The 13,113-nt window shown below is 43.6% G+C and overlaps 1 protein-coding gene across 1 annotated transcript; it reads right to left on the bottom strand.

Annotated features, from left to right (window-relative positions):
- Positions 1–10,655: 10,655 nt before the first annotated feature.
- LOC137318138 (beta-1,3-galactosyl-O-glycosyl-glycoprotein beta-1,6-N-acetylglucosaminyltransferase 3-like) lies at positions 10,656–12,801 on the bottom strand. The gene is made up of 2 exons (XM_067981111.1): positions 12,034–12,801; positions 10,656–11,268 (listed from the first exon to the last, which is right to left on the bottom strand). Exons 1-2 carry the CDS (start codon positions 12,763–12,765, stop codon positions 10,741–10,743), a joined length of 1,260 nt encoding a protein of 419 aa, XP_067837212.1. The 5' UTR covers positions 12,766–12,801; the 3' UTR covers positions 10,656–10,740.
- Between the last annotated feature and the right edge of the window lie 312 nt (positions 12,802–13,113).

Raw genomic sequence — 13,113 nt, 5'->3', positions numbered from 1 at the left:
ATTGATTATTTCTCCAGTAAAATGCAGTGAGTGGAGGATTTTTACTTAATACAAACTAGGACCATAAATATTAAGTAGTCACTAATAAATGCAATAAAGTATTCAGGAGAAACTTATTTTCCCAGAGAGTGGTGAGAATGTGGAATTCGTGCAACATGAAATGTTTGGGCGATTAGCATGGATGCGTTTAAGGGGAAGATTGATAAACACGTGAGGGAGAAAGGAATCGGAGGAGATGCCGATTGGGTTTGATGAAGAGGGGTGGGAGAAGGCTCATGTGCAGCATAACCACCAACACAGACCTGTTTGGCCGAATGGACGGTGTCTGTGCTGTAAATTCTATGTTATTTTTCACTCAAAGGGTGGTGAGTGTCTGGAACGAGCTGCCAGAGGCAGTAGTAGAGGCGGGTACAATTTTGTCTTTTAAAAAGCATTTGGACAGTTACATGGGTAAGATGGGTATAGAGGGATATGGGCCAAGTGCAGGCAATTGGGACTCGCTTAGTGTTATAAACTGGGCGGCATGGACATGTTGGGCCGAAGGGCCTGTTTCCATGTTGTAAACTTCTATGATTCTATGATTCTATGATAATTCTACGGAATGAAAAACTTGAACGTGTGCAGAGGTAGTTTTTTCCCGGATTTGCAACTGTTAGTCATGCATTGAGACTTCATATATGTGCTTACAGCCACAGTAATTGTACAAGAATCATAAACTTGCAGAAGGGCCGATAATGTGTGTGGTCCAAATCCACAAATCAAGGCAAAGCAGGATCAGATTGGCGACATGAATAAGTGGACTATCACATTCATCACCAGATGGACTGCCAGCTTCGAGGAATAAACAATATTTTATTGAGATATCTGTACTTGGTGATTCCGGGAACTATCGATCAGTTGGCTTAACATCGGTGGTGGGAAAGATAATAGCATTTTTACTCAAAGATATAAACATCCTGAATCGAAAATATAATAAAGGAGAGTCAGCACGGATTTCAAAAGGGACAGTCATGCTTGACCAATCAGATTAAATTCTTTGGAGGAGTCACAGAGAGAATAGGGAAGTGTCATACATTGGAGGGAATATACTTGGATTTTCAAAAGGCCTTTGATAAGGTACCATATCTCTCGAGATTTTTATTCCCATTCGGCCCAACACAATGCTCCAGACCAACATGCTTCTACCTTCTCACTCTATCAGCATGTCCTTCTATTCCTTTTCACCTCGTTTGTTTATCCAGCTTCCCATAAAGGCTTCAAGATTAAGGGTCTCAACTACTCCATGTGGCTCCGAGTTCCACATTCTCAACACTCTCTGAGTAAAGTGTTCTCGCCTGAATTGATTATTGGATTTATTTGTGACTATCTTCTATTTATGGCCCCTAGTTATGGACTGCCCCACAAGTTGGGAATGTTTTTCCCTCCGTCTAACTTATAAAACACTTCCATTTTCTATACTCTCTGCCTGTTAAGCCTTTCCTGATCAGCATATCCTCACAGTTCTGGTATCATCCTTGTGAATCATCTTAGCACCTACGTCAATGCCTCATTTACCATTTTATAACATGGATACCAAAAATGTCCAAATAATCCAAAAAAGTCGAACTAAGCTTGTACAAAAGTTCAACATAACTTCTCTGTTTTTCAATTCTATCCCGTTACAAATGAACCCCATTGCTTGGTTTGCCTTTGTTATGGCATTATCAGCATGCGTCGGTACTTCTGGTGATTTGTGTACATGTACCCCGAGATCTCTTCGCTTCTCTCCCCCATTTAACATGCAAGCAGTTTGTGACCTCCATATTATTCCGGCAAAATGCAACACTTCAGATGGTGTCAGCATCAGAGAGGTGACCAGTTAAACTCCGCAATTGTCCAACTTTAGGTAATCGGCCCATCGAGAGGTGGGTTAGCTGCAAGTTTTAAATCTCGGTAATGTTGGAGTAGAGCAACCACCGGTAATGTCAGAGTCGGGTAACTACCAGTACCGATAGAGTCGGGTCGACACAAATAATGTTGGAAAAAGGTCACAAAACCGGAAATGATGTCACAGAGTCACCACCAGTAATGTTGGGTTAGGGTCATCACCAGTAATGTTAGAGTCGGGTCACCACTAGTAATGTTAGAGTAGGGTCACCACCAATAATGTTGGAGTAGTGTCACCACCAGTAATGTTAGAGCAGGGTCACCACCAGTAATGTTAGAGCAGGGTCACCACCAGTAATGTTAGAGCAGGGTCACCACCAGTAATGTTAGAGTAGGGTCACGATCAGTAATGTTAGAGCAGGGTCACCACCAGTAATGTTAGAATAGGACCACCACCAATAATGTTAGAGTAGGGTCACCATCAGTAATGTTAGAGTAGGGTCACCATCAGTAATGTTAGAGTAGGGTCACCACCAATAATGTTAGAGTAGAGTCACCATCAGTAATGTTAGAGTAGGGTCACCATCAGTAATGTTAGAGTAGGGTCACCATCAGTAATGTTAGAGTAGGGTCACCACCAATAATGTTAGAGTAGGGTCACCACCAGTAATGTAAGAGTAGGGTCACCATCAGTAATTATAGAGTAGGGTCATCACCATTAATTTTGGAGCAGGATCACCACCGGCAATGCTGGAGTGGGATCACCACCAGTAATATTAGAGTAGGATCACCACTAGTAATGATTATGTATGGTCACCACCAGTAATGTTGGAGTAGGGTCACCACCACTAATGTTATAGTTGGGTCACCACCAGTCATGATGGAGTAGGATCACCACCAGTTATGTTAGAGTAGGGTCACCACCAATAATATAAGAGTAGGCTTACACAAGTAAACCTAGAGTAGGGTCACCACCAGTAATGTTAGAGTCGGGTAACCATCAGTAATGATATAATTTGGTCACTGCTAATAATTTTGGATTACGGACCAAAAAATAAGGTGTGAATAGGACTACTGTCAATAATGTTGGAGAAGGTTCAGCTGATTAATGTTGGAGTAGGTTCACCACTAGTAATATTAGAGTAGTGTCAGCACAAATAATGTTAGAGTAGGATCACCAAAAGTAATGTTAGAGTCGGGTCATCATCAGTAATTTTACAATAGTGTCACCACCAGTGACATCGGAGTAGGGTCAGGACCAGAAACAGTCGAGTGGGATCACTATCGGTAACGTTAGAGCAGCTTCACCACGAGTAATGTTAGAGTAGGATCACCACCATTAATGTTCGAGTAAGGTCACCACCAGTAATGTTCGAGTAAGGTCACCACCAATAATGTTGGAGTTGGGTCACCACCAGTCATGTTGGAGTAGGATCACCACCAGTAATGTTAAAGCAGGATCACCACCAGTAATGTTATAGTTGGGTCACCACCAGTAATGTTAAAGTAGGGTCACCACCAGTAATGTTAGAGTAGGATCACCACCAGTAATGTTATAGTTGGGTCACCACCAGTAATGTTAAAGTAGGGTCACCACCAATAATGTTAGAGTAGGGTCACCACCAGTAATGTTCAAGTAGGGTCACCACCAAAGTGTTAGATTAGGAGCACCACCAGTAATGTTCAAGTAGGGTCAACACAAATAATGTTAGAGTTTGGTCCTACGAGTAATGTCAGCGTAGAGTCGACTTCACTAATGTTACAATTCGTTCACCCACAGTAACATTTATGTCGGGTCATGTTGCTATCAGATTGACCATCATCAGAACTGCGGTTCTCTTGGTACTAAGCCAATAACCGTTACCTGTAACCTCCGGTCAACACTCACCAACAGTGATGTTAGAGTAGGATCACGACCAGTAAAGATATGGTAGGGTCACCACCAGTAATATTGGAGTCGGATCACCATCGCTAATGATAGAGTAGGATCACCACCAGCAATGCTAGAGTATGGTCCCACAAGTTTTGTTAGCGTAGAGTCACCATCTTTAATGTTAGAGTCGGGTCACCCCCAGCAATGATAGAGTAAGGTCACCACCAGAAATATTTGAATAGGATCACCGACATTAATATTAGAGTAGGGTCACCACCAGTAATGTTCGAGCAGTGTCACCATTCGTAACGTTAAAGTCGGGTCACTATCAGTTACGTTGGCGTATGGTCATCACCGTTATTATTAGAGGAGAATCGCCACCAATAATTTGATAATAGTATCACCACCAGTTACATTGGAGTCGGGTCACGACCAGAAATATTAGAGTAGGATCACCATCAGTAATGTTAAAGAAGGGTCACCACCAGTAATGTTACAGAAGGGTCACCATTAGTAACGTTAGAATAGGGTCACCATCACGAACGTTAGAGTAGGGTCACCCGCAGTAATGATAGTGTAAGATCACCACCGGTCATGTTAAAGTAGATTGACCATCAGTAATGTGAGAGTAGAATCGCCACCAGTAATGTGAGATTAGGGTCACCCGCAGTAATGTTAGAGTAGGTTCACCACAAGTAATGTTAAAGTAGGGTCATCACAAATAATGTTCGATTCGGGTCGCACGAGTAATGTCAGCATAGAGTCACCTTCACAAATGTTACAATTGGTTCATCACCAGTATTGTTAGAACCGGGTCACCACCAGTAATGTTGGAGTAGCATCACCACCAGCAAAGATAGAGTAGGGTCATTACCAGTGAAATAGAGAAAGGTCACCACCAGTTTTGTTAGAGTAGTGTTACCGTCAGTGATGTTGGAATAGGGTCACCACCAGTAATGTTAGTGTATGGTCCCACGAGTTATGTTTGCATAGATTCACCACCTTTAATGTTAGAGTAGGATCGCCATCAGTAATGTTGAAGAAGGGTCACCATCAGTAACAATAGAGTAGAGTCACCATCAGTGATGTTGGCGCAATCTCACCACCATTAATGTTAGAGTAGGCTCACCACCGGTAATGTTAGACTGGGATCAGCAAAATTAATCTTAGAGGAGGGTCCACATCAGTGATGTTAGAGTAGGGGAACCACCAGTAATATTAGAGTAGGCTCACCACCAGTAATATTAGAGGAAGGTCACGATCAGTAATGTTAGAGTAGGGTCACCACCAGTAATGTCAGAGTAGGATCACCACCAGTAAATTTAGAGTCGGGTCATCACCAGTAATGTTAGAGTAGGGTCACCACCAGTAATGTTAGAGTAGGATCACCACCAGTAAATTTAGAGTCGGGTCATCACCAGTAATGTTAGAGTAGGGTCACCACCAGTAATGTTAGAGTAGGATCACCACCAGCATTGTTAGAGTCGTGTCACCGGCAGCAATGTTGGACTGGTGTAACCATCAGTGATGTAAGAGTAGGATCACCACCAGTTATATTAAAGTTGCATCACCGCCTGTACTGTTAGATTATGGTCACCATCGGTGATGTAATAATAGGGTCGCCATCAGTCATGTTCGAGTAAGGTCTCCACCAGTAATGTTAGAGTAGGGTCACCACCGTCAATGTTAAAGCAGGGTCACCATCAGTCATGGTAGAGTAGATTCACCACAATAATGTTAAAATAGGGTTCCCACAAATAATGTTAGAGTAGGATGCCATCAGTGATGTTGGATAGGATCACCACCGATAATGTCAGAGTAGCGTCACCATCAGTAATGTTAGAGTACGTTGTCCACCAGTAATGTTAGTGTAGGGTCACCCAATGCAAGAGCCGGGTCATAACCACTGATCAGTGTAGTACATAACACATTTGAATTATGGAAGTGAAATCATGTTTGTCCAAATTTTTCGAGTTTTTTGAGGATGGAACTAGCAGGATAGATAAAGGGGAACCAATGTATGTCGTGTATTTGGATTTTCAAAAGGCATTTGATAATGTGCCACGTAAAAGGTTGTTCAGCAGTATAAGCTGCCATGGGGTTGGGGGTAACATATTAGCGTGGATAGTGGATTAGTTAATGGACAGAAAACAAAGAGGAGATATAAACAGGTCATTTTCACGTTGGCAGGCTGTAACGAGTGGGGTACCGCGTGGACCGGTGCTTGGGCCTCAACTATTTACAATCTATATTAATTGCTTAAATGAAGGGACCGAGTGTCATGTATCCAAGTTTGCTGACGATACAAAGCAAACTGAGAGGAGGACAAACAGGGTCTGCAAAAGGTTATAGAAAGTTTAAGTTCTTGGGAAAGAACGTGGCAGATGGAGCATAATGTGGGGAAATGTGAGGTTATTCACTTTGGGAGAAAGAATAGAAAAAAAAAATTCTAAATGGTGAGAAGCTTTTAAATGTTGATGTTCAGAGAGACTTGGGTGTCTTGGTACAAGAAACACAAAAATGTAGTCTGCAGCTACTGCAGGCAATTCGGAAGGCAAATGATATGTTGGACTTTATTGCAAGGGGTTGGAGTACAAGAGTAAGGAAGTCTCAATACAATTGTATAGGTCTTTGGTGAGACCACACCTGGAGTACTGCGTACGGTACAACTTATCTAAGGAAATATATACTTGCCTTGGAGGCGGTGCAACGGAGGTTTTCTGGATTAAATCCTGGGACTTGGGAGTACAGGAACAGATGGATCTGGGGGGATATGGGCATAAATCGTTGAAGATGGCACGCCAGGTTGAGACAGCGGTTAAAAAAGCATCCGGAGTCCTGGACTTTATAAATAGCGGCATGCAGTACAAAAGCAAGGAAGTCAGGATGAACCTTTATGAAACAATCGTTCGGCCACAATTGCAGTATTTTTTCCAGTTCTGGGCACCGCAGTTTCGGAAAGATGTGAAGGCCTTAGAGGGTGCAGAGGAGATTTACCCGAATGATTCCAAGGATGAAGGACTTAAATTACGTGGATAGATTGGAGAAGCTGGGGTTGTTCACCCTGGAACAGAGAAGGTTGAGAGGAGCTTTGATAGAGGTATTCAAAATCATGAATGGTTTAGTCAGAGAAGATAGAGAAAAACTGTTCTAATTCGTGGAAGGGTCAAGAACAAGGCATAGATTTAAGGTGTTTGGCCAAAAAACCAAAGGTGTCATGAGGAAAATCATTTTTGCACAGCGAGTGGTTATGATCTGGAATGCGCTGCCCGAGGGTGTGGTTGAGGCAGATTCAATCATAGTCTTCAAAAGGGAACTGGATAAGTAATTGAAACGAAAAAAAATGTGCAGGGCTACGGGATAGGGCACGGGAGTGGGACGAGCTGGATTGCTCGTTCATTGAACCAGCACACACTCGATGGGCCGAATGGCCTTCTTCCGTGCTGTAACATTGCTTTGATTCTATTCTATGATGAGAGCGTTGTCCTATCGGGAGAGGTTGAGTAGAATGGGCCTACACTCTCCAGAGTTTAGAAGAATGAGAGGTGATCTCATTGAAACATATAAGATTCTGAGAAGGCTTGACAGGGTAGAGGTTGTTTCCCCTGGCTGGAGAGTATAAAACTAGAGGGCATCGTCTCAGGATAAGGGGTCGGCCATTTAAGACTGAAATGAGGAGGAATTTCTTCACTCAGAGGGTGCTGAATCTTTGGAATTCTCTCTCTCAGAGGGCTGTGGATGCTGAGTCGTTGAGTATATGCAAAGCTGAGAGATTTACATTTTTGAAGTCTAAGTGGGATCAAGGAATATGGGGATCGGGCGGGAAAGTGGAGTTTAGGTTGAAGATCAGCCATGATCTGATTGAATGGCGGAGCAGGCTCGAGGGGCTGTGTCACCTATTCCTGATCCCTTTTCTTATGTTCTTGTGTCTTTAGATGCACGTAAGGGAATCCATTTATTTATTGACTGCCGAAATTCAACTAGTTATAGAACCATCCAAAGATTCCCATTAAGGCGCTTTTATCTGCACTTGTACTGTCCCTGCGAGGTGCTCCAGCTTCGCGTGGACCGCACAGTTATGTGTGAGTGGAACCTCAATCAGGCGTTCCGGGTGATGGAGATAGAAATGAAATTCTGGAGAGAGGTAACAAGGAGTGTCGATGAGGTTGATGCATTTATTGTAGTACGTGGATATTAGCAAGGCTTTTGACAAGGTCAAATATGGCATACTGGGCAAAAAAGCAAAAACCCATGGAATCCATGGGAGAATGGCAAGTTGGATACAAAATTGGCTGAGTGGCATTCGGCAAAGGGGCCTAGCTATTCACAATCTACATCAATGATTTGGATGAGGGAACCAAATGTAATGTTTTCAAGTTTCCTGATGACATAAAACTAGGTGTGAATGTGAGTTGTGAGAAGGAGGCAAAATGGTTACAAGGCGATATAGACAGGCTAAGCGAGTGGGCAAGAACATGGCAGGTGGAATATAATGTGGAAAAATGTGAAGTTATCCACTTTGGTAGGAAAAACAAAAAAGCATAGTATTTTTAAATGGTGAGAGATTGGGAAATGTTGATGTTCAAAAGGACCTGGGTGTCCAAGTACATGAGTCACTGAAAGCTAACACGCAGGTGCAGCAAGCAATTAGGAAGTCAAATGGTATTTTGGCCTTTTTTACAAGAGGTTTTGAGTACAGGACGAAAGATGTCTTACTGCAATTATATAGGGCCTTGATGAGACTGCACCTGGAGTATTGTGTATAATATTGGTCTACGTACCTAAGAAAGGATATTCCTGGGATGGCGGGATTGTCGTATGAGAAGAGATTGAGTGGACTTGGCCTGTATTCTCTCGAGTTTAAAAGAATGAGAGGTGATCTAATTGAAACATACAAAATTCTTACAGGGATCGACAGCGTAGATGCAAGGAGCATGTTTCCTCTGGCTGGGAAGTCCAGAGCCAGGGATCACAGTCTCAAAATAAGGGGTAGGCCATTTAGGATTGAGATGACAAAGCAATTTCGACACTCGAGTGTGGTGAATCTTTGGAATTCTTTACCCCAGAGGGCTGTGGAGGCTCAGTCATTGATTACATTCAAAACAGAGACAGATAGACTTCTGGACATTAAAGGCATCACGGGATATGGGGATGGTGCTGGAAAATGACGTTGAGGTAGAAGACCAGCTGTGGTCTTGTTGAATGGCGGAGCAGGCTCGAGGGGCCGGGTGTTCCACTCCTGCTCCTATTTCTGATGTTTTTTTGCTCTTATATAAAGGTTGACGGGTGTTTTTGTGACTGGAAGGCTGTTTTAAGTCGGGTTCCACAGGGCTCAGTACAAGGTCCCTTGCTTTTTGTGATATATATTAATGATTTGGACTTAAATGCAGGGGGCATGATGAAGAAATTAGCAGTTGATCCGGAGACGTGTGAGGTAATGCATTTCGGGAGGGCAAACAAGGCAAGGGATTACACAATAAATGAGAGGAGACTTAAGGGTGTAGTAAAAGTAAGGTACCTTGGAGTGCATGTCCACAGGTCCCTGAAGGTAGCAGGACAGGTAGATAAGGTGGTTAAGAAGGCATATGGAATACTTTCCTTTATTCGCCGAGGAATATAATGTAAGAGTAGTGAGGTTATGCTGGAACTGTATAAAACACTAGTTAGGCCTCAGCTTGAGTGCTGAGTACAGTTCTAGTCACCTCATTACAGGAAGGAAGTAATTGCACTAGAGAGGGTGCAGAGGAGATTTGTGAGGATGTTGCCAGGTTTGGAAAATTTTAGCTATGGGGAAAGATTGGATAGGCTGGGGTTGTTCTCTTTGGAACGCAGGAGGTCGAGGGTTGTTTTAATTGAGGTGTACAACATTATGAGGGGCCTTGGATGAGTGGATAGGAAGGACCAATTTTCCTTAATAGAAAGGTCAATAACCAGAGGGCATAGATTTTAAGTGATTGGTAGGAGGAGTAGCGGGGAGCTAAGGAATAAAAAAACACCCAGAGGGTGGCGGGGGTCTGGAACTCACTGCCTGAAAGGCAGAAATCCTCAAATCGTTTCACAAGTCCCTGGCTGTGCACCTGAAGTGCTGTAACCTACAGGGCTACGGACCAGGTGTTGGTGAGTGGGATTAGGCTGGATGGCTCGTTTTCGGTCGGTGCGGACACGATGGGCCGAATGGCCTCCTTCTGTGCCGTAAATTTTCGATGATTCTATATATGACGGAGGCTGATCCGATGTCGCCTGTTTTACACTATCGCCAAATTCAATATCCCCCCGTTGACTCATCAGTGCCTGGGTGTCGATAGTCATGGGGTCGCTCTCCCTCACTATTCCCCAGACTGATTCCTAGCGACCCTCCCCCCGCTGTCTTGACAGAGTTTGACTGAAGGATGCTGGAAGGACGGCTGATTTTCAGTCCCTCTGTATTGAGTATGTAAAGTGTCCCTTCATCGCTTGCCTAAATTAAAAATAAAACTAAGTGCATTACCCGAAGTGGGAACGCATCGGAACATTTAAGTTACAATGCTCCAGTTCCAACGATTTATACAGCCTCTATTACAGTCCTATTCATTACAATACCCCAGTTCCAACGATTGATGCAGCCACAATTAGAGACCTATTATTTACAATAATCCAGTTCCAACGATTGATGCAGCAACTATTACAGTCCTACGATTTATAGTGCTCCAATTCCAACGATTGATGCAGCCACTATTACATTCCGTTTATTTACAATGCTCCAATTACAACGTTTGATGCAGCCTCTATTACAGTCCAATTCTTTACAATGCTCCACTTTGAATTAATTATGCATTCACTATCATGCTCATATTCATTACAAGGGTCCTCATTGACCTAACAATAGGTCCCCTGTTATTTATTTTGTTGATGTGTGACATATTCCCCCATTATTACTTAGCACAATGCCTCATCAGTAATCGTAATCGATTCGCTGTTACAGCCCTGCTTTCTGCCTGGGGCTCATATCTCCCCATTCACTCTTAACTTCCTGTGCCGTGAATCGCTCCATGTCGGACATATTCCTCCATGCATTGCACCGCTGTGTTGTCCAGTTCAGGATCAAACTTGTTGGCGAACAGGGGTTTCTGTTGGGAGATCCAGTGCAAATCTGCAGAAGCATAAACACACAGTAGATGACGGAACCTCCCTCTACAAGACGGATAAAGGGCTCCTTTCTCTACATCACCAGCCTCAAAAGACCACTTCACTGCTCGAGTAAGGATTGGTGGGTCACCCATGCGGTGCCCGGGAGTGTATGGAATGGAGCCGGGTACCTCGGGCATTCTCTGCAGAGTTGCCCAGATGTGTTCATCGGGACTGTAGGTGTCCGCCGACCACTTGAAAAACGCCTGGATTTCCGAGTTCACAAATAAATTACTCACAAATTCTCTGGTGACCAGAATGTATGCGGCCCCCACAAACATGGGGCTACGTATGGGAGGGGGGCTCTTCTCTCGATCTGTTAAGACCACAGTTCCACGAATATCATAATGAAACTTCCATCGTCTCTGAAAGTCAATAAAAGAGCATTCATTTCTCATTATTCGACTTCATCCTATTTTTGTAACGCACCACAACGAGCAGCAGTAACGATTAACAATACATTGAAACTTTAGCTAATGTTTTTTGCTTGTATAAAGTTTGCCTACAAAATTCTGATACATAGAGCGGCTCACAAGAGGAATATCGAGCAGAAATGATAAGGCGGAGGCACAATGCATTGCGACAAATGGCCTCTTGAAGGGAAATGATATGGGAGATGTTAGCAGATTGGTTATTTCGAATTGCTCTGGTCACCCACAAGCCTGGAATTTAGACACGTGAAATTAAATAAGCCAATCAACAATCACACCTGAAAGGACAGTATGTCAAGGCTTTGAAAATAAAGTAATAAACAGCAAATAATCATCTGCCACGTCTTCAGTTGCCTGGGAAGAAGGCCCAATACCGTTAAGTATGAAGTTATCCTCCTATTCTCGTGCCCATACCGAATGATATCAAACATACGATGTGAGGCATGAGGCCGCCGAACTGGAGGTTCAGGTCAGCGCTTGATTCTCCAATGCAGTGAAGCGGGAGATGTGAGACCACCGGACGGGGGTAGTGTCACATTCCTTGTGCTTCAGGTGACGTGTGGTGTCACTGCAGTTTGATGATGAGCACGTTCCAATCATCCAGTCCTTCAAATATCCATTCCGTTCCTTTTGATTACATTGAACCGCTTTCGCTGCCCCCCTTTGGCGGCTGGGCAGATATGAAGCTGGCCCAGTTACCTGTTTATATCCCGGTGGAGGGATCGAATCTATCACATTTGAGCCGTTCATGGCCATGAGAGTGTTGACCACCTCTCGGTTGGTTTTCATTGGAAAGTCTTGTCCACACACATTGATGAGATATCTCCACGGGACTGAGCTCCTCAGCAGCTCTTCCATACAATTCAGATCAGCCTGAACCCTGGACCATGAGGCGTACGTCACTGTCTCTAATTTACTGACAACGAAGACATTACTGAAACAAGAGGCGATGGCCTGGACGGCCGAGTGAAACGGCTTTGGAGACTTCCTGTCCACATGGACGCAGTACACGTTCTGAGGGGCGTAAATACTTCTTAGGAGCCGCTCAAACATCTCGATCTTTTCAAAGATCACCATGGAATAGGCCAGAGGGAAATCGCGTTCCTCGGTGCTTAAGGAGAAAGTGATGTATTTCCGGTTTTTAACAAAAGAATCGCAGTCTCGGGTCATTTTTAAATAATCGATTTCAGTGAAGACTTTATGTTTGTTTGCGATTGTAATCGAATTGATAAGAGCTTTTTCAAGGGATTCTGGGTCACCGCTGATTATCTTCAAGCAAGTCGAGTTCATTTCTGACAGATCGAGAGATGCATAGCGCACGTCATAACCTGGTTTTAGTTTAACTGGTTTCCAATAGTTTACGAACATATTTCCTCCATGGCAAAAATATCCAACAAGAAAAGTCACAGAGAGTCCGCCCAGGATTGACATCAGTACCGCCCGCCTGTAGGAACACCATGCCAATATCAACATTGCTCTTTCAAGGGTATGTAAAAGATAAATATCTGATCCGATTCCCAGATAAAATTCTTTTGCAAATATACAAATAGAGGAATTGTGCTCTTGACCATTCGGCACTTTGTTCCAGGGATTTTCAGCCACCAAATAATTCAAGTCGGATGAAAGCAGCAATTGTGGCTTCATTGGGTTTCAGCTGTCAGCTTTGTTGGACAGGTCCCACCTGCTCCTGATGCCTTGTTCCCACTTCCGATGTGATTTTTGTCGGTCAGACTTTACACCTTCCCTCACTCTCTCACTCATTCACTCCCTCACTCTATC

This window comes from Heptranchias perlo, unplaced genomic scaffold (assembly GCF_035084215.1).
Source record: "Heptranchias perlo isolate sHepPer1 unplaced genomic scaffold, sHepPer1.hap1 HAP1_SCAFFOLD_65, whole genome shotgun sequence".
NCBI classification, from domain to species: Eukaryota; Metazoa; Chordata; class Chondrichthyes; order Hexanchiformes; family Hexanchidae; genus Heptranchias; species Heptranchias perlo.
This window is presented reverse-complemented; position numbering and strand designations above follow the sequence as displayed.